Source organism: Rhodamnia argentea, chromosome 7 (genome assembly GCF_020921035.1).
Source record: "Rhodamnia argentea isolate NSW1041297 chromosome 7, ASM2092103v1, whole genome shotgun sequence".
Classification (NCBI taxonomy): Eukaryota; Viridiplantae; Streptophyta; class Magnoliopsida; order Myrtales; family Myrtaceae; genus Rhodamnia; species Rhodamnia argentea.
In genome coordinates this window covers 7,077,853-7,099,517 of record NC_063156.1, presented here as the reverse complement: position 1 = coordinate 7,099,517, position 21,665 = coordinate 7,077,853, and the positions used below count along the sequence as shown (strand labels likewise).

At 41.8% G+C, this 21,665-nt stretch overlaps 6 protein-coding genes across 9 annotated transcripts in view; 4 read left to right on the top strand and 2 right to left on the bottom strand.

Moving 5' to 3' along the window:
- The window catches only part of LOC115746805, a 959,385-nt gene that overhangs the window by 78,303 nt on the left and 859,417 nt on the right, over positions 1 to 21,665 (bottom strand). The gene's annotated exons all lie outside the window — the stretch shown is intronic.
- LOC115746917 (protein MEI2-like 2) lies at positions 296 to 8,964 on the bottom strand. 4 transcript variants are annotated; one of them, XM_048282076.1, is made up of 14 exons: positions 8,432 to 8,962; positions 7,390 to 7,447; positions 6,579 to 6,722; positions 6,033 to 6,496; positions 4,783 to 4,941; positions 4,579 to 4,695; positions 4,337 to 4,488; positions 3,195 to 3,286; positions 2,163 to 3,102; positions 1,982 to 2,066; positions 1,747 to 1,815; positions 1,308 to 1,487; positions 903 to 1,004; positions 296 to 825 (listed from the first exon to the last, which is right to left on the bottom strand). In XM_048282076.1, the coding sequence occupies exons 2-13, from the start codon at positions 7,430 to 7,432 to the stop codon at positions 906 to 908; spliced, it is 2,544 nt and encodes an 847-aa protein (XP_048138033.1). In that variant the 5' UTR covers positions 7,433 to 7,447; positions 8,432 to 8,962; the 3' UTR covers positions 296 to 825; positions 903 to 905. The 4 variants fall into 4 exon arrangements, with proteins under 4 accessions (XP_048138033.1, XP_030538760.2, XP_030538761.2 ...); XM_030682900.2 differs by having other exon boundaries at positions 296 to 1,004; positions 7,390 to 7,443; positions 8,432 to 8,959; XM_030682901.2 differs by having other exon boundaries at positions 296 to 1,004; positions 8,432 to 8,958.
- Positions 10,100 to 11,748, top strand: LOC115732884 (putative ribosome biogenesis protein C8F11.04). Its single transcript, XM_030663568.2, has one exon. It carries the CDS (start codon positions 10,176 to 10,178, stop codon positions 11,466 to 11,468), a length of 1,293 nt encoding a protein of 430 aa, XP_030519428.2. The 5' UTR covers positions 10,100 to 10,175; the 3' UTR covers positions 11,469 to 11,748.
- LOC115732354 (AT-hook motif nuclear-localized protein 16-like) lies at positions 13,240 to 14,602 on the top strand. Its single transcript, XM_030662989.2, is given in 2 exon segments — positions 13,240 to 14,081; positions 14,083 to 14,602. Coding segments are annotated over 2 exon segments (750 nt in total). The 5' UTR covers positions 13,240 to 13,667; the 3' UTR covers positions 14,419 to 14,602.
- On the top strand, positions 15,313 to 16,497 carry LOC125315832 (protein NEN1-like). Its single transcript, XM_048281773.1, has 2 exons — positions 15,313 to 15,722; positions 15,990 to 16,497. Exons 1-2 carry the CDS (start codon positions 15,313 to 15,315, stop codon positions 16,195 to 16,197), a joined length of 618 nt encoding a protein of 205 aa, XP_048137730.1. The 3' UTR covers positions 16,198 to 16,497.
- Positions 18,202 to 20,618, top strand: LOC115733198 (protein NEN2-like). The gene is given in 8 exon segments (XM_048282103.1): positions 18,202 to 18,555; positions 18,557 to 18,574; positions 18,576 to 18,669; positions 18,831 to 18,985; positions 19,423 to 19,469; positions 19,556 to 19,619; positions 19,695 to 20,068; positions 20,358 to 20,618. Coding segments are annotated over 8 exon segments (1,110 nt in total). The 5' UTR covers positions 18,202 to 18,405; the 3' UTR covers positions 20,566 to 20,618.

Sequence of the window (21,665 nt, the reverse complement as noted above, 5' to 3'; positions counted from 1 at the left end):
GTGGCGTGACCAGATGGTGGATGGCGCTCTCGGAACGCCAGCTCAGCATGGGCGCAATTCCTTGAGGAGCGGTCAAACAGCAGTTTAAGATGTTACCCAATTCCATACATTTTCCATAGCTGGTCTTGATGACCTGGAACATTAGGTGAAGAATTGTTATCTGATTCTTTGGATGTGTTGTGTGATGTTACAAGTTTTGGATGAGACAACGACCTTAATCATGTGGGCCTCATTCTTGCATGTCCATTTCCCTGGATTAACAGTGTACACTACAGGACAAAAACACACAAGGAAATCCTGAAAGTCCACTTAAAGAACATCTGTATATAATGATTAAATACACATGGATCAACAATGTACCAGACAAATTTTGCCATGCAGGTTCTGTATCTCTCCTCTGTACAGAATCAGAAACAGTCCCAAACCCTTGACCGGGTGAACCCTCATTACATGCCTCCTTTACAAACAATTCAATACATTTTCAACTGGCCCTGAAAGATCCCCGCATGAAATCGAACCCAAAATAGCACACGACGAACAAAGGACATGAACCCGCTTACACCAAATAGGTAAAAGCACTGCACATGGCTGCAGAGAGACTTCGACAATCCAGCAATATGCTTAACCTTTATTGTACACTCACAGGTTAAATGACATTTACATCACTGTACTTATGAACAAAACGCTCTCTGCAGCTCTTCATCTACAATTCCTCAGCCTTATGGAGCATCCGTCGACAAAAAAGTGGACGCTCCCCGCCATAACTCAAGATCATAGATTATATATGCATCCCTTGGTTTCTTCTCTGACTATATACACTTTTACCTACGCAAACAGTCAAGACTGTGAGCCATCATAATGGAAGACTGACAGTATATACACCATGCGAGCGGAGTTAGTACTTCTCAATCAAGATCTGCCTTCGGACTGTCCAATGAATCACCTAAGTAAGACCCATCGGCTTGACGAATACAAATGTTCAGGTTGCTCGAAATCAAGTAGTCCTGGAAGATTTACAAAGATTAGTATGATCACGTAAAATAAGAGATGATCCACACTGTAAATGTTTCCTGTCTGCTTGTTTTATATTTCTGGATAATTCAGAACCGTTGAACGTCAGGCACAATAGGATGTCATCTATGTCATCAAACAAGTAGTTACTCCCATTACATGAATCAAATTTCCAATCATCATCTTCAATCATTTTTTAAAGCTCAAGTATCGGAACAGGGAAGTCCGGTCAGTGAGCAGTGTCTGGGCCACTCTTGGCCATGGTAAGGAAAAGAAAAGTAACTATTGAGTGTTACCTTATCGCCAGTATCTTGGCCTTCAGAATGGAAGACTATTGGTCGGCACCGTTTATCTTCATTCATCAAGCTTGAATTCTGGAAATGTGTCACAAGTGCAGCTTTACCCTGGATCCTTGCATACGCCAGTGAAGCAACCTTTTCACTATTAAACTTCTCCCACTTCTTCCCATTAAACGTCTGCAAACAGTTCAAAGATGTAGACTTTCTAGAAAAACTGAAACTCCAAGTCCCATTACTAATCACGCACAATGACAAGTCACATGCCATTCCAATGAACTATATTGGTGATGCAACAAATTACATAAGCAGCTCACATAGACAAGAGTAACATCTACATCCACATGTTAACATTAAGATTAACGACAAATACAAGGTCAAGTAAAATTTGATCTCTGAGTATTGGAAGGCTGAGAAATGGACAGAAAAGCTAACTTACTTTATAGAAAGAAACTATATGCGAAGGAGAAACCATATTGATGAAAGCATAGCCCACATTGCATTTGTTCTGCAACAAAATCAGAGGAAGCTCTGATCAATTAAACAATGGCTAGCAAGCATTATTCACCAATTTTTCAAGAATCCAAACAATCACATGTATTCAAGTGAGCTTCGCCTAATTGACGCATATTCATTTGGTGTTTGTAATTTAGGCCCAAAAGAATTATGAAGACCTTAAAATCAATAGGCAAGTAGAGAAAATCGTATGTCCCACTGTGATTTTCATCAATCGCGGCAAGCAGCATCTTCGATGTGTACCTAAAGTAAATGCAAAAGGAAAAATAACAGTAAGTACCAGGCAAGTATCATATTAGAACATACACATTCCATTTGGGGATTATACATCAGTCTTACTTATTGGGGATGTTCTTGATCATTAATGTAGTCCTTGTATCTTCTCCATTCATAATTTTATCCAAGTCAAGTTGATACTGCTTCTTATTATCCATCTGATTGACACTTGTCTCGACCCGCCTATTTCGACCATGTTCACCCAACCCATCAATGCCAGTTGCCCCAGGTCCTGAAAATAGACCATTCCCAACAATCATGGGGCCATGCCTAGCCATTGGCAGCATTCTGAAACTCGGGGAACTGTTTTCAGCCATTTCTCCTGGAAAGCCAATGGCAGTCATAGTTGCATGGGTGCCCGCATTCATGTAATTAGCTTTGTTATGACTTAAACTCAAGCCCCTCAATGTGACAGAGTTCATGAATGATGATTCTGGTGACTCAGGCACATATCCAAAACATCTGTCAAATGGGAGACCAGATGGTGCAGATCCAACGTGATGAGGCTGATTTGGAGAAAGAAAAGAGGTATGGTGGCTGGCGTAAGGAAAACCCTGCCCCCTTCCTTGCCCGCTGGATGAAAGTGCATGCCCTGTAGATGAACTTGGCCATGCAGAGGAATGGGAAAGCCCAGAGTATGGATTAGGACTTCCCCAGAGAAACTGAGGACCGGATAACGTTGTAACGCCGGAAGAATTTGTTGATTCTCCTATGACACAGCCAGGACTTGGCCTTACACTATGCTCAGGAAAAGATTGAGAACTCTGGTACGCTGCAACTTGTGATGACCCCGTCTTGTTAAATATCTGACCAACATAGTTAATTCTTCCTTGGTCCTTTCCTATAGGCGCCATCTTTGGGGAACTAGACAAATGAGCGGGAAGAATTGATGCTAACCCTGGCAAATGATTACTGCTAATAGGGCTAGGTCCCAAACCAGGAGATTTGCTAAAAGCATGCAGAGGGTTCTGCTCAACAGGGCTGCCGTATTGGGGCCAGCTACCTACCACATAATTAACATATTGTAATTAAAAGATGAAAATAACAAGACTGTTGATGATCACTGAATGCAAGATCACTTTTACAGCAACCAACCTGGTGGCGAGTTGGTAAGTGGAGAACCCACTTGATGCCTGAAAGTCCGAGATTCATCCGGTTCCAGCTCTTGATTTAGTTGCTGCATCAAGCTAAGAACAAAAGGTACAAATACATTCAATTTAGTCCTGCACACTTACCAAAAAGTGACTAGGAAAATCTGAAAGAATCTCCAGAGTGCACGGTCAGAAAGGAAAAGACTATAAAACAGAGTTTTGACCGAGTATTTCATATGCTTAATAAACTACAGCAAATTATGCAGGAAGTCCTCACTCTAAGGGCTCATTTGATAAAATTTAAAAATAAGTGATGAAAATTTAAACACTGAATTTTAAGTGTTAATAGACAATAAAGGTTGCTTGCTAATAACTGAAAATCAATTGATTGAATATTATTAATTTCTTGCAATAGATGAAATGGTGATCACTTTACGTATGGTATAGCAATATATTTGGTAAGATTCTAATAGCTGTCGATTACTTTTTCTACTAAATGAATTTTACCCATTAAGTAATTTTTTGGCTTAAATTAAATTTTAAAAGTCAATGTTAGTTACAGTTGACAAACAAGCTCAATCTCATTAAGCGCTGAATCTTTTACTGTTCAGAACTTAAGTGGCTTATCAAACAGACCTTCATGAAAGCTGTCTAATTGCATCCAGAAAAAACTCTATGGTCAAATCACAAAAACCAACACCCACACACCTTAAAAATTTCAAACATGTTAACTATCTTCTGCCTCAGATTACATCAAATTCATTTCACAGAAGACATTTATGCTTTAAATATTTCACATTAATAGTAAAATTGATGGATTTCCTGATGATGTCCATGATGATGATTATGAAAATCTGATCCTGATAAAGTATCAAAATGTATGCTTTTTACCAAACTTGAATTATAAACAATTTGTACTCGAACTGATCTCCTTTTTTTTTTTCTCCTGTTTTACGTTGTTTACTTGAATAAATTTCTTAACTACTTGATTTAAGTATCCAAAGAACTTCATACCAGTAACTAAAATGCACCAAAGTGCAATGGTTAGAGACAGCTATAAAAATACCATTTGGTCAACCCCTGGCTCCACCTTGACCAGAAAATAGAAAACTCCAAAACAATATAATGGTTGTAATAAGCACTTACTTTCGACGTGCACCACCAGGACGACTAGGTTCCACTTTTATCCGTTTGCCAGCTATATCACTCCTATTTAAAGCTCTAAGAGCTGCCTCGGCAGCTCTCACATCGTAGAACTCTATGAACTTATGGTGCTTCTTGTGTGGAGTTTCCCTGATCTGCATTTCAATGAAAAGAAGTTAAGACCATGGTGCAGCGAAGACACATCAAATGATGCAAATTTAATCAAGTCTCCCAACCAATCTAACCTCTTTGACCTCTCCATATGCCCCAAATATTTGACGAAGGTCATCATTTGAAACAGATGCATCTAAATTGAACACTACAAGAGTTCCTTGATTAATATCCTTCTCTGATGGATTGTCCTGTTAAGGGTCACAAAATTCATAGATGGATTCAAATGAATGTCAAAATGGGAAGCATGATTATTCTATGAGAAAAGAGATTCATACCTTAGGAATTGAAAAATGAATGTCAAGTTTTCTTCGTCTCAAGGGTTTATTTTGTAAGGCACGCATCGCAGTGCGAGCATCTCGGATATCATAGTAAGATATCATTACAAATCCTCTGTGCTTGCAAGCTGTATACAGAGTTCTGATGTCCCCATATTGCTACAAAAGAAAAGGAAAGAGTCAAAACAGTAAGTAGTTTCCAAATAATCAGCTCCGACACCAAAGTTAGAAAACAAACCTGCCTTAGATCATAGATAGAGAATGATGCATGACAGCATTTTTTATCCTCAGCCCCGCTAATAGAAGACTAGATCAGTCACGACTTACCAAATCATACCATGGCAAGAAGTAATTGCTAATTCCATGTCTGATTAAATACAAAAATATCATTCTTGAGCCCAAAACTAAAAATAACGCTTCCTTTGGATGAAAACTATGAAGCAGTCAATTTGACGCGATCAAACACAAAAACACTTTCGAGCAGAGAAAATGCAGGGGTCAGAGGTAAACAGACAACCAGATCAGCTTCCAGTAGTTGCACTGGGGAAACATTACATCTGCCTGTCATAAGTGAGTCCTCTTCCTGTCTAACATCACAAGGAACCACATAGAACTTCCTTTTCAAAGAGGGTAAGTTGATCTCCAAAGTAGAAAAATGCATGAAACTAGTATTTGTAGAAGCCTGTAATTAGCATGCTAAAAAATTGCTCCAACTGTATCAGGCTTTACCCAAGTATAGACTTCAAGTAATTAAAACAAAACTTAATACTGATCCTTCTGAAAAGACCTTAATACATATGAAAGTCCCCAAGTAGACAAACACATGAAATTAGCATTTGTAGACGCCTCTAATTAGCATTCTTGGCTTCTCTCATTAGCTCTTAGCTCTCTCATCCGACTTGCAAAAATTTATCGAGCCATAACAAAACATTCTGAAGGCATCATCTTTGATACCAAAGAAAAAAAGGGGCTAAATTTGTACATCATAAGTAAGTTCAGACATTTCAAAAAAATACTGTCCACCTACCATATGATACTTCTTCTTTTTTAATTCAGCTGAAGGGCACAATATCTAAGATTAACGGCAAGAGTGGGAAAACAAAACAACATTCTTACCCAAAAAAAAAAGGTCAAATACAAACAGGTCAAAAGTCGGCATAATCCACCAGACTTATCTAATTATCGAGAGTCAGTTGAAAGTATAGAAAGTTTAAATGGAGATGAGAAAAAAAAATTTCCAAGAGTCTCACCTCAAAAAGAGATCTCAATTCAGAGTCTTCAACGTTGCTGTTGATATTTCGAACAAAGAGTGTCCTAGAAGGATGTTCACCATATGGATGTTCCCCAGCAACCGTAGCCGTTCCAACTCCATTCGAACAAGTGTACTGACCAAATCCATTGGATGAACCACCTGCTATGCTTACGTTTGACAATCCAATACTTAAGCTCTCTTGAGGATCAATGTCTAGTTCCAGTCCTCCTCCACTACCGAAAATGTCATCTTCCTCCAGATCTTTCAACTGACTAGGCAACCGACTCAGGTCAAAATCATCCATAATACCCGCAAAAAGTTCATCTTCATCAGGGAGCAAGCTTCCAAGAGCACCTGACTCGAAATCTTCAGCTATATCCTTAACTTCATCTTCTAGTTCAACTTTGTTTAGCTTAGGGAAGTTATCATCAAGAGACTGAACACCATTCTCCAAACCAATCACTGCATTTAGCCAAAACTACTTCACAAAAATTCCCACAAATAAAAAAGAACTGTAGACGAAATTTCAATAAAGCATACATACACTTCTCATGTGGAAGAACAGGCAATGAACTAGAAAACAAGCTAACATCATTGGATGCACGATAGGCATCGGCACCGCGAGAAATCCCCCAAGAACCATTTACTGCTTTCCTTGAAATATTAACTGATGGAATGTCCGATGCACCTACAAAAAGATGAGGTAAAATCATTGTGCAAACTTGAGCCAACCCAAACTTCCTAGGACTATTCAGAGTAATCTTCTACCCTACATTTGATAAGCCTCTTGTTTGTTTCTTGATCTGAATCAACTTAATCTTAAGCTTTAACCATATTTTGAGAAGCATGCTCAAAATGGCACAGAAGAATGTTGTTCACGAATCTCAATTACACATCTTTTGAGACAAATTCATGGAGGCTGGGATCTGCATACATAATCATACTCTTACCAACCAAGAAGAGCTCAATTATACTCATAAGGGCTCATTCAGTTCTTCAAGACATTGTTAAAGTTGGTCTTAGATGGCCTAAGTTGATATTTCTTCTGGAATCACAAAGTTCTATTACTTTAGATCTTCTTCTGAGAGAATGTTTAGAGTCTGATTATAATAGAATACTTTGGTGGTAAGTATTGCATAGTAATCAAAAAAGCAATAATACATCTTTCATAAGCCATGGTTGTACCAAACTTAGTTGATAAATTTCGCGCTTCTCCTAAATCAGCAGCATTCGGAGTTTAACCAACATCAAAAGGTAAAAGGACAAAAAGCTACCATAATGGTCCACAAATAACATAGGTTAATTTTCCCATCGAGCTTTTATCTTTTCTTCATCAGTGAAAGAAGATATCATACCTTTTGGAAAATCAGACACCAAATCCTTTGGAAGTTGCTCCATTTATTTGTACACTGCCCAAAAAAAAAAAAAAAAAAAAAGATTGTGACTGAAGTGAACTTAATCAGTCGACAGAGGCATACAATGGCAAGATGCAAAGCAGGACATATGTACGATTTTTCGAAGAGGGATACAAGAATTTGAACAGCAGTCACAACGCAGCGACGTATTCAACAAATCAATAATTCTACACACATGCTAAAGGGGCATGCATGATCCAATAAGTAATAGCACGAGAGCTCCTATCTAGAAGCAGTAACCCTAGTGATAAAGACTATGAAAGCTCCTCTCCATGAAGACCAGCAACTATAACTTATATGCCAATAAAAAAAATCCCATGACTGCACGCACATAATCAGTTTTTTAATTGCTCCATCTATATTTCTAAATCTTGTGCAGTATCAATCACAGCCCAACACCAGCTGAATCCCCTATTATGATCACTGAAGCTATGGTAGACTAATTGTTGTCGGACAACTGTCATATTCCCCTGAAAAATTTCGTGCAACCCTATCTAATCAGCTCTACACATTTCCCTTCCCTTTCATTGATTCACTCCGCAAAATGCAGATGACAACATTGAAAACCGGCAATCTGATTGGCTTTGCAAAGAGAATTAAGCATATGGGAAACAGCATATCCCAAGACCAAGCACTACAGTCTAAAGACACGACTCTGCAGCTGATGAAACTCCGCGAAACTTCACAACTCCTAAAGTCAAAGCCCCATCATTACCTTGACCAGAAAACTGGAGCTATAATAAGCTCACAATCTAATCGCAGTGATTCCTCAGCCAAAACCCAATTTTCTTCAGCCTCAATTCATCTAAGCAACATCAATTATAAACGAAAACCAGCAAAAAAAAAAAAATGCAAATTTCCCCACTGTATCAGCTGATCAACAACCCAATCAAGTACCACCTATGCTAAAAGCATCAAACTCACCAAACGCCGATCATGCGAGTACATACAAACAGAGAGGAGAGAGAGAGAGAGAGAGTACCTCTAGCAGGAAACATGAGAAAGATCGTCCAAAGCCGACAACAACAGTTAAAAAGGAGTTGGCTAATGGAGAGTTGTATGGCAGTCAAGACCCAGAAAAGAAAAAAGAAAAAGAAAATAGTTTCCACCCTAAAAAGACGGTGAGAGATAAGAGTTTCGTAGAAGCAGGGAAATTTCTATCTTCTACTCTTCTACTTCCTCCTCCCTCGCCGAGAAACTAGACACGATACCAAGACAGAGAGAGAGAGAGAGCGACAGAGAGAGAGGGGAGGTGGGGGGCAGTGTGTGGGGAAAAATTATAGAGAGAGAAAGTGAAGCCAAAAAGGAGGAGGACAAAAAAAAAATGGGGGACCTTTTAAAGAGAGAAAGCGTGATCCAGTAGAGAAATGATTGGGGTGAGTGAACAACAATTCCGCATTCATTCAGTTCTTCAACGCAAAAAATTCAATCTTTACGTTTCTCACGATTCCAATGGAAAATTCTTCCAACACCCACTTAATAAATCGACGCTTCGATTCATCAAAACGATGTGCAAAGGAAGCAATTAGATTCCAAAAAAAGAAACGAAAAAAAACATAATCGTTTTGTAGCGTCTGCTGTCGCTTGAAAGTAAGAAATTAAATGCGATTATTTAGACAACAATTAAAGAAAAACCTTAAAGAAATGAAACAACAAACAACAACCTCTCTCTCTCTCTCTCTAACCCCAATAATTCCAAAACAAGAATTCGGCTGCATTTGAATCCTGTTTGGCGTCCGTTGACACCATCCTCCTCGCAGTCTGACGTCACCAGTCATGACCGCAACTGGTTCTCGCCCCCTTCCCTCTCCTTTCCTCCTCTTTTCTCGTGAATAGGAAATGGGATGGGGAACCCCACAAAGGAAAGTGTAGCCGCAATTTAGGTTGATTTCTTTATTTCAGTCTGTGTTCTTCCTGCCGTATATTCCTTGGTTCTGTACTATGTTTGAGAGAAGGGGGTGAAAGATCAGAGCTTTTAACCTTCCCCGTTTTTCTTCATTCTCCAAACATATTGTTTCAGAACAATTTCAATTCATGTCAATTTTCCGTGACCTCTAATTGCGGGTTCAGATGATTGTTATCATCATATTTGACTAGTAAGTATTTGTTTACCATGTCGTTGGTTAGGATTAGAATCGTACATCGATCCTATAATTGTGAACGACTTTAACGTATCATTATAGCAGCTATCGGTGACTAGGGCGGCCATCTTTATAGTAGCCAAGGATTTTTAATCTTGGACCGATAATGAGAATTAACCCTTGGCAATGACTCTCGGAGTAAAAAAAAAGAGAAAGAACCAAATTCACAAATTCAGGACATTTCATATTTAGTTACACAAGGATCAGAATTGAGACAAGGGGACTTGTGTTTAATTTAACCGTGACGGAACACAAGGCCCAAGTCGTGGCCGGCGACCTGTCGGTTCTTGTCCCAACGGGGGTCGCCGGGACAAAACCTGGGCTCCATCCATTGTGGATAACCGATTCACCGCCCCAAGCCCAAACATATGATCTCCGGCCCAAAAGGAAAATCCAATCTCAGGCCCAATAAATCATCTCAGCCCTTGGATTAAGCCCAGGTGTAATCTCAGCCGCTCATGGACCTCACCATCCCCAGTCTCCCCACTCTCTAAAACAGTTGAGAAACATAAACTACAGAGAAACCTCTTAAACCCTGCAATGTTTCTTTCTTCTCAACCCTAGACCTTCGCACCGCTTCCTCCAATGGCCGAAAACACCCACACACCTCCTCCGCCCCTCGCGCCGCCGCCGCCGCCGCCGTCGTCGTCCCGGGTGAGCTCCGGCACAATCGAAAGAGCCGTGCAGGCCCTGCTCAAGTGGAAGGACGCCAATTCCAAGACCCAGAAGGCCTCGCTCCTCGAGCCCGACGACTTCGTCTACCTCATCCTCACCCTCAAGAAGATCCCCGCCAATGCCCGCACCAACCCTTTCAAGATCCCCCTCCCCCACCCGCTGATCGACCCGGCGACCGCCGAGATCTGCCTCATCATCGACGACCGGCCCAAGTCGGGCATCACCAAGGACGCCGCGCAGAAGAAGATCAAGAGCGAGGGCGTCCCCGTCGCGAAAGTCCTCAAGTTGTCCAAGCTCAGGACCAACTACCGCCCCTTCGAGGCGAAGAGGAAGCTGTGCGATTCTTACGACATGTTCTTGGCTGACAGGAGGGTCGTCGGCATGTTGCCGAGGTTGTTGGGGAAGCAGTTCTTCAAGAAGAAGAAGATCCCGGTGGGCGTGGATTTGAGGCACAAGAGTTGGAAGGAGCAGGTGGAGAGGGTCTGCGCATCGGCCCTGTTGTTCGTGGGGACGGGGACTTGCAGCGTCTTGAAGGTCGGGAGGGTCTGCATGGGGAAGGAGGAGATCGTTGCGAATGTCGCTGCGGCACTCGAGGGGGTTGCGGAGGTCGTGCCACGGAAGTGGCGGAATGTGAGGTCTTTCCATTTGAAGCTGATGGACAGCTTGGCTCTGCCGGTTTATCAGGCGTTGCCGGATGTGAAGCTGAAGATCGAAGGGCTTAAGGATAAGGAGGTGGAGAAGGAGGAGGAGGAGGGAGTGAATGAGGTTGTGGAGGAAGGGAAGGGAAGCGAGAGCGCGGCAAAGAAGAAGGGTGCGAAGAAAGGTCGAATCCACGAGGTGAGATATATGGATACCAATTTGCATTCTTTGATGGATGAGGACGATGAAGACGTTCATGACCTCGACATGGTTGAAGTCGAGGAGAGTGATGACGATGATAAGGATGAGACAGATGGTAGCAAAACTAAGGGGAAGAAGGGAAAACTTAAGAAGGGACGCGATGTTTATGAATTGAGTGGCGGGAAAATTTCGAAGAAGTTGGCGAAGTCGAAGAAAGAAGGAGAAAAGAAGACAAAAACCACTCTGTCCGGAGACTCAAAGAATGGCGATAGTGTCAAGAAGACTAAGAAGAGTAATTTAACAGTAAAAGAAGGGGAAGTATCTGAAGGCAAGAAGGAGAGGAAGAGGAAGATTAAGGTTTGATGAAGTTAAGCGAGCTGGGCATTGGTTTGATGGTATCCGAACCGAAGGAGAAGGAAAGGCTATTTATGCTCCGATCACTACTCATTGGAATACTAGTGAGGTTGAGTATGTATGCCTTCCGAAAAGTTTTGGCTTCACTTATCGATTATACTTTCAGTCTTATCGTGCTAGTGATTAATGACATGTATTGAGTGATCAGTTGCCTTGACTCATGATCGTCATCTTGTAGCTCACAGAATGGTTACTGATTATGGATTTTGTTCTGCTTGCTTCGACATTTCGCTACCGTTTGATGTCCTATAGCTTTGACAAGTTAACAATCTTATCATCCTCTAGCTTGTACTCTGTGTAGTTCTTGACAAGATAACAATCTTATCATCCTCTAGCTTGTACTCTGTTTAGTTCTTCAACTACAGATGTGAAGAGAACTTTAGGGTCAGTTGGAAAACTTGAGTACAGCAGTTGATTTGTGCCTACTCAACTCTAGACATAGTTTGCTTGGCCTCTAAAGTAACTTCTATTATAGGGGCATGTGGTTGGAGTCCCTTGAGATTTTGGATCTTGGACTTTGTCTCCTTGAACCCGACTCACGGATTGTGGGGGAACCCTTTGACATGATGGGGCATGTTCCTATTTTCTCGAGACTGGTTATCGGGTCAGGTTCAATTTTGCTGGGTGTGAACATAATCATCACATGAGGCACATTAGCGAGATCTATCACAAAGTCGACGTCTTTGAGCTCTCCCTACATGCCTGAGAGATTCGAACTGACCAAATTAGAAGAGCAGGATTATCCTATGGATGACAGCAAATATTGCTACTCTTTTCTTTGCTCTGGCGCGACGAAACATAAGGCTCTCTACCGGCTGTCAATTACGAGAAAATATCTTAGCCACCACCGGTGCGTGTGACCCCACCTCATGTGTGCCGTTGAATCCACTTGATCCAACGGTTCATGTGAGCTGGGCTCGTGAATGATTCACACGCATCCAATACTTGCTCCAATTTCAAAGAGGATAGCACTTGTCACAGCATTTTGGGAATTCAACAACACATAACAGACGCTGTCAATTGAATGTCTGATAAGCGTTAATAGATGTCTGGAATCAGCATACCTTGTTCTCAGAATTGCTACAACTGTGGAAGGTTTTTCCTGGGTACAAAACCTAACAGCTATTCTTCCAAGATGACCAGAAAGCATAGGGATGCCCGTGTTTTTAACTGTCTCACTGAACCGACATTTTCAATGTACCTTAGTCCTACCCGAACAAGAAATCCAACGCCATAACAGTACACTGATGAAGATGGGGGTCGACATCTTCACCAAGCGAAAGCTCCTGAAAGCTCCTGAAAACGGATGAACCCAAGATACAATGACACATTGATATCGGATCAGGTTAAAGTGTGCAATGTAAATGCATTTGCAAGTTAATACTTGTCATTTGGCCTGTGCATTGGGCCAACTTGAAGGTTTCATTTTCTACACGACGTTGTTTGATTGACTTATGCATTTAAAGCAAGAGATATATGAAGGAGAGCATGCGCCAGGGATAAGGCGCAAATCTGTACTCTTACTCTGTCACAAAGGCAACAAAGATTCAAACGACAGATCGCCCGCGATCTCAATCGGCACTGCCCACTGAAAGAACTCGGATGAGGACCCACGCGGAAACAACGCGACATTTATCTCTAGTCCTCTGCAAGAAGAAATCTGCCATACATTTAGGAAGGAGATTGCACTGGCAAATCCCCCACAGGATACCCATATCTGAAGGAAAGGCTGTCACGCCTTAGCAAGTTCACAGTCACGATTGCACCCTATTCTTCATTGTATGAACTTTGAAAAGTTTTGAATAAGGCACCCTAAGGAAAAGCTTCATTTAATAGCTTTCCTAGAGCGTGCTTGTCAATCCAAAATGCTGCATAAGATAGTGAATTCTGTCCACAAGGCAATTCACATGAATTTAAAGTCAGTTGAGAGTAGAAGTGAAAAGAGTAGTTTTAAAATTCCCTTTTCTACAGAGTTTGGTATTACTTAACCATGTCCTAATCTTCAATCATTCCTTCCTGTTGTAGGTGTTAAATTATTGCCCAACAGCTGCCTACATATACTGCCCTGTGCCCTCCTGCTGTGTTAAAGTGAATTCAACGGACTCCCAATCACCACATCCGAAGCGGGATAGGCGGTCTTGTGTGCAAATGGCCGGCGGTGCAGATTTAGCTGTCCTTCCTCTATGCAGCAAAGCTGTTGTTGACAGAAGCCAAGATCCCGGCAAGAATCACCACAAGAACCTCGTTTCTTCTGCAGCGGAGGGAGAGACAATTCGGCGGCCTAGGGGACGGCCCGCTGGCTCCAAGAACAAGCCCAAGCCACCCATCATTGTGACAAGGGACAGCGCCAATGCACTTCGAGCTCATGCCATGGAGGTGAGCTCGGGCTGCGACGTGGCCGAGAGCCTGACCAGCTTCGCCCGCAGGAAGCAGCGTGGGCTCTGCATCCTCAGCGGGACGGGCTGCGTTACCAATGTGACAATCCGGCAGTCGGCATCCTCCAGTGCAATTGTGACCCTCCATGGCCGGTTTGAGATCCTCTCACTGCTCGGCTCGATCCTACCCCCCACCGGCCCCGCCCGGGATTATGGGCCTGACAATATACCTTGCCGGTGCCCAGGGGCAGGTGGTTGGAGGGGGTGTGGTCGGCGGGCTGATCGCCTCGGGCCCCGTCACAATCATGGCTGCGTCGTTCATGAACGCGACGTTCGACCGATTGCCGCTGGACGATGATGAGGTGTCCGTGGCAATTCAGAATCAGCATTACCAGAACGGTCGACACCAGCACACGGACATATCCGACTTATACGGAATGCCACAGAACCTGCTCAACAATGCCGGGAGTCTCCATCCGGAAATGTATGCCTGGGGGAGCGCACGGGCCGCGCCGAAGACTTGAGCTTTCTTAGGAGAAACTTAAAAAAACAATCTTCAATACAGAAAGAGAAGTTACTATAAAAAGGTCGTGTTTGTTTGGCTTTTCATTGAAGCAGCATAAGCATTATAGCTTTGGTTACTGATCATATATGGAAATACTCAGTTGGTATCACAGGAGGATGAAGCACAAGCGCTGTCCTAAATCCTTCACTTCCCTTGATCAATGTTTAGCACAAAAATGAAACCCCTCTTCAATGCAAATCATAAATGCAATTATGTTCCAAGATCTAACGCCAACGTTGTTTCTTGCTTTGTTTCTTCACCTATATAAAGATGGGATCTCCAAGGATCAAACACAACTTCAACAAGCCCCTCAAAATGACCACAGAAAAACTAAATAAACACAATAAAATTTCGACAGTATCCCTTCTGCTCGAGAATATATGGACGCTACTACTACAGTGGTGAGGTTCGTGTTGAAGTTCGGTGTAGTCGTGTTCTTAGCATTCGTAGCATCAATGACCCCGGGCGCTGTGGCATTTCCGAACTTTATACTTAATCAATCCCTACTTTACGGAAACAATATTACCTCTGGTGCCATTATTCCTACTTTAGCAGCTATAGGTTTGCAATTTTTTACTCATATCGGGATTAGGTATTATTCTTGTTCTTTTCTTTTTCTTAAGCAGATGGCAACACTTGCGGCATACTTTGATCTTGGAGAGCAAAAACATAGGTAGTTTTCTTTGCTATCTGGATTTAAGTTTTGATTTATTAGGATTTTAATTTTAATTTGCTTTCGTTATTTTTATGATTTGCCAGAGCTTAGATGATGTCGGGTTGAATTCTCCGACTGTTCCGTAGGGTCTTCCTGGTGATAATTATAGATTTATGTATCATATGATCCTTCCTCTAAATGAAGTTGTTACACTTTTCGGGTTATGTACAGACAGAGTCGTCCTTAAAGCTTTTGAGGGCACAATATGGCAACACGGACAGCAAACAAAGTTCCAGGTTTTTAGAACCCGAGGAATATACAATTCCTTCGCTCAGAGCTGATTATGACTCTTGCGATTCCTTTGACCAAGTACGAGATGTGTATTTGCCAATCTCTTGTGCTGCTTTGAATGTGAAGTTGGGGCCAAGGTCCTGGGATGACAACGGCCGCCCGAAGGTGAGCTTCGTGGTCTACGCGCTGGACAACCTGAGCATCATGCTAGACGAATGCGATTGGATGCTGCAGAGGTTGTTTCAGAGATCCAGGATCAACTCCGAGTGGAGAAACGTTGTGGTCAGAGCATGGAACCCCCCCGCTGTCAGGTTGAGGTAAGTTTTTAAAACCGAGTTCGAGTTTCTACAAAGAAATTAGTTGGTTTAGTCAAAAGTCGGAGTTTTTCTTAAAATCACAGCATTGAAGAAGAGATGATCGGTGCGATAAGATTCGAACAGAGGAGTTTCCACTCTGGCACCGAGTGAGATTTGAGTGGAAATACTACCGATTATATATGGAAATCTTTAAAACCGAAACAACCTCCGTTTAGCTTTAGAAACGGGTCATTCCAAATTTTATTTTTCTCCATTGTGATTGAGCAGCATTGCAAATGCAGCAGACAAGCAAACGATAGTGTGCAAGAGGACAGATTCTGGGGAAACAAGAAGGCTCGTCTTCGAAGAGAGCAAGCTCGAGACGCTCCTCCCTTCAAGCACCAAGTTGGATGCCTGCTTCTTCTTGGAAACCTACGACTATCGAGGGTCCGCCGGCATTAGATTGGTGGTTCATAACTTGATCATCCATCCCTAGTCCTGGAAGCAAAGGCTACTCACTTATACAGTGTCGTGTGCCCAGAAAAGGATTATCAGTTCACCGCCAACTGATGTCGGAAATCCCCGACGGCCTAAGCATATGTCTCCTATTGTTGCTCTGGAAAGATGTTGATGAAGTGTGATGCAATGAGGGTGTGTTAGGTACTTCTGTCATATTCATACAAGTGAAGCTGCTGACAACATTGTTAAGACCTTGCAAAAAATTTATTTGTTGAGATGTTTCCCTCTATACTTGACTCTTGTTATTATTTCCAGGAATTACTTTCTATGACAGCAGACAAGAATGAAACAAAGTGGACTATAAAATGGTCTTCCCATTTTCCATCGTATGTTTGGTTATAATAAAAGAACGACGCAAAGGTAGAATGATGATCTCTTTTCTATTGAATCCTGGTTGCTTCGGGCTCTACTACGAGTCACTTTTCGAGGTTGATAATAGTATACTCAAGGGTGAATTGGGCTCGGATAGGTTCGAAGTTAGAGCACTTCTAACCTAGAAAGAATCAAGTTGAAATTTTACTTTAAACGGTCAAATTTCTTACCATTAATGATACGAGATTAAACGGATAGGATGTGCTCATGTTAAATTTCTTGCTCTTCGCAATTCCTTATTCACAGGAAGGAATGCCCAAAATCCCTTTGGACTTGTTCTGGAGTAAAATGCCTGGACCGGTAGGGAAAGTTGGATCCTGTCCACCGAATTTCAACTATTTCAGCACGTTTTGGTTGTCAGTACTCATTATCACATTATAGACCCAGCACATTTCCTCACAAGCCCAAGCTCATCTAGATCTATCAAAGCACGACAGCCAATCTCTTGTGCTTCTCTGAACGTGAGGTTCGGGATTTGGGGTGACGACGACCGCCCAAAGCTGACCTTCGTGTTCGACTCGCCGGACATCCTGAGCACGAAGTTAGATGAATTCAACGGAAGGATGCAAATGGTCACTTCTTCGAGTTTCAAGATCAACTCCAAATGGAGAAATGTTGTGGATAGAAGATGGAACGTTCTTGTCTTTCTACGTCGGTATGTGATGCAACGGGAAGCAGTCAAAATTTTAATTAGCCCATGACTTATAAACTTATATTTTTAAATGTGTGTTCAAACTTGAATTTTCTCTTAGCAGTCTCCGGGGACATGGTATTGGGTTTTTTGGGCGGGTCTCAACATTGTCATTAGAAAAAGCTAAGCTAACCGTCCCACCAAGTCAGATGGTGGGACAGTCAATTATTTATGATAAATAGTTTGCTGAAACCAGATCACTTGTTGATCTGGCTTCACTTCATATTTGTTTTATTTTTTATTTTTATGTTTTTTTAATTGTAAGTTAAAATTACAAAACAAAGTAAACAAGATAATTGCGTTTCTATCGGTGTGAATGCACCACACATCCGCGTTAAATGCTTGTCATTCAAAAGTCCACGTTCGACATGATACACCACATATGCGCATGATATGCTTCTAAAATTCTAGTACATTACACATTCTGAAATAACTTTTTATCCAAAAGTCCACATATAATATAAATGACCCACATAGCTAAAAGTTCACGTCTCATATGTACACACCACTTATCCGCATGATATGCTTGTCAATTGGATATGTTTCATCAGAACCTTGATTGTGTAGGCCTTCTTGTAATTTTTAGCTTACAACACAAACACATAAAAGTAAAAAAAAAGAGTGAAGTGAAACCGGATCAACAAGTGATGATCCGGTTTGAGCAAATAATATTTTTGGTAAAAAATTGATCGTCCCACCGTCTGGCTTGTTGGGACGGTCAGCTTTGCCATTCCTTGTAGATTTCTTCTTAAGGACGAAGGAAAGTGGCAACTTTTTCTCCTTTTCTATCACTCTCACATGGGAGAAAGAAATGGAAAAAAAAAAATAATGAACGCGAAACTTTTTATCTTGTCTCCACTGTGCATGCTTGAAATGCCTTTCTACTTTAGTAATCCTCCAATGCTCCGAGCAACCTTCCTCTCTAAGACTTAGACTTGAACAGATGACCAAAGTGGACTAGGCCCGTTCTGTTCCTGTCGTTGGAGACGATGCTTTTTTAAAGGCAAAGGACTGCAGAAGGATCCGGGTACACTTCACACCGTCTTGTCCACACCCTCCTATCTGTAAATTGCTCAAGCGCACTCTCTCTCTCTCTCTGTAAGCTTTCTCTTGGAAACAAGAATGGATTCGTCTCAGCCGGAACTCGTGATCTTCGACGTTGAGACGGTCAAGGTAACCAAAGCCATCATAGAATTCGGGGCCATCATCGTATGCCCGCAAACGCTGGTCGAGAAAGAGTACTTCTCTTCTCTGGCTCGGCCCCAGCACGACTTGGGAGTTTGGAGAATTCAAAGAAACGAAGAAATGGACTCAATAGAGAAGACATCATTTCTTCCAACATCTTCTTCTCGGACATTGCTCACACCATCTACGACATGCTTCACGGTATATCCTCGCTGTCCCCGATTCCGTGCATGGTTCGCTGTCTGCTCATTATACTGCATCATATTAACCATTCCAACAAATGATAGTGGAAAAAGCGTACCACCCATTTCAACCATAATTGCTCACCACGTTATTACAACAGTAAGTTTCCTTCTTTGTAGGAAGGATTTGGGTAGGTCACAACATCAAAGACTTCGATTCTAGAATTGTCAAGGATGCGTTCCACGAAATCGGGCGGTCACCACCAGAACCCTCGGGCGTAATCGACACGATGGAGTTGTGCGAACATTTTAGAGGTGAAGCCGGCAATGTAAAGGTATATGCGAAAATCGTGAAATGGACTGCCCTTTTCATGAGTATGTCATTATAGGATGAGAGGGAAAAAAAAAATCGAATGTATACTATCGCAATGTATAATTTTATGAAGTCTCCTATCGTTAGATTTTGTGCTAAGTTGATAGAGGGTGGATCTCATATCTTATGATTTACCATGCATTCAACAAAATAGAGGTTTTTCCGAAAGTAAATAACCAAAATTTACGGTAACTTTACGATGTCCTTGAACCTCCATATATGCTTGACCGAAATGTTTAGGAAACTTTATACTTAATCGATCCCTACTTCACGGAAACATTATTACCTTTGGTGCCATTATTCCCACTTTTGCAGCTATAGGTTTGCAATTTTTTACTCATATCGGGATTAGGTATTATTCTTTTCTTTTTCTTTTCTTTTTCTTTTTTCCTTATGCAGATGGCAACACTTGCGGCATACTTTGATCTTGGAGAGCAAAAACATAGGTAGTTTTCTTTGCTATCGGGATTTAAGTTTTGATTTATTAGGATTTTAATTTTAATTTGCTTTCGTTATATTTATGATTTGCCAGGAGCTTAGATGATGTCCAGTTGAATCTCCGACTGTTCCGACGCTGTGCGGCGGTGTTCTTCCTGGTAATAATTATAGGTTTATGTATCATATGATCCTTCCTCTAAATGAAGTTGTTACACTTTTGGGGTTATGTACAGACAGAGTCCTTAAAGCTTTTGAGGGCACAATATGGCAACACGGACAGCAACAAAGTTCCAAGGTTTTTAGAACCCGAGGAATATAAAATTCCATCGCTCAGAGCTGATTATGACTCTCGCGATTCCTTTGACCAAGTACGAGATGTGTATTTGCCAATCTCTTGTGCTGCTTTGAATGTGAAGTTGGGGCCAAGGTCCTGGAACGACAACGGCCGCCCGAAGGTGAGCTTCGTGGTCCACGCGCCGGACAACCTGAGCACCATGCTAGAGGAATGCGATCGGATGCTGCAGAGGTTGTTTCAGAGTTCCGGGATCGACTCCGAGTGGAGAAACGTTGTGGTTAGAGCATGGAACCCCCCCACTGTCAGGTTGAGGTAAGTTTTTAAAACTGAGTTCAAGTTTCTACAAAGAAATTAGTTGGTTTAGTAGAGACATATGTGGTCTCCTTCCAAAAGTCGGAGTTTTTCTTAAAATCACAGCATTGAAGAAGAGATGAACGGTGCGATGAGATTTGAACGGAGGAGTTTCCACTCTGTCACCGAGTGAGATTTGAGTGGGAATACTACCGATTATACATGGGATTCTTTAAAACCGAAACGACCTCCATTTAGCTTTAGAAATGGGTCATTCCGAATTTGATTTTTCTCCGTCGTGATTGAGCAGCATCGCAAATACAGCAGACAAGCAAACGATAGTTTGCAAGAGGACGGACTCCGGGGAAATAAGAAGGCTCGTCTTCGACGAGAGCAAACTCGAGACGCTCCTCCCTCCAAGCACCAAGTTGGATGCCTACTTCTTCTTGGAAACCTACCACTGTCAAGGGTACGCTGGCATTAGATTGGTGGCTCATAAATTGATCATCCATCCCTAGTCCTGGAAGCAAAAGCTACTCACTTATACAGTGTCGTGTGCCCGGAAAAGGATTACAGTGTCGGACATCCCTGACGACCTAAACATATGTCTACTATTGTTTCTCTGGAAAGATGCGATGAAGTGTTGTATGCAATGAGTGTGTATTAGGTACATACAAGCCATGCTGCTGACAACATTTTTAAGACCTTGCAAAAAATTTATTTGTTGAGAAGTTTCCCTCTATAGACTTTTGTTATTATCTCCTGGAATTACTTTCTATGGCAGAAGACAAGAAGGAACAGAGTGGACTATAAACTGGTCTTCCCATTTTCCATCTTATGTTTTGTTACGATAAAAAAACGATGCAAAGATAGAATGATGATCTCTTTTCTATTGAATCCTGGTTATTTCGGGCTCTCTTTGAGTCACCTTTCGAGGTTGATAAGGTTAAACCCACGGGCGGATTGGGCTCGAATTGGTTTGAAGGTTAAAGCACTTTTAACCAAGAAAGAATCAAGGTGAAATTTTGCTTAATGGTGCGAGATTAAACGGATAGGATGTGCTCGTGTTAAATTTCTTCTTCTTCTCAATTCCTTATTCTCAGGAAGGAGTGCCCAAAATCTATTTGGACTTGTTCTAGAGTAAAATGCCTGGATCGGTAGGGAGAAAGTTGGATACTGTTCAACGAATTTAAACTATTTTAGCACGTTTGTTTGCAGTATTCATTTTCACATTATAGACCCAGCACATTTCCTCCTAAGTCTATGCTCAACTAGAACTATTGAAGTACGACAGCCAATCTCTTGTGCTTCTCTGAACACGAGGTTTAGGATTTGGGGGTGACGGTGACCGCCCGAAGCTGACCCTCGTGTTCGACTTGCCAGACATCCTGAGCACGAAGCTAGATGAATTCAACGGGATGTTGCAAGGGTTATTTTCGAGCTTCAGGATCAACTCCGAGTGGAGAAATGTTGTGGGTAGAAGATGGAACATTCCCATCTTTCAACAATAAGGATGTAATGCAATGTGAAGCAGTTATAATTTTTAGTTGACTCATAATTCATTAACTCAAAACTTTTATGTGTGGGTTCAAACTGGAATTTTCTCTTGGTAATCTCT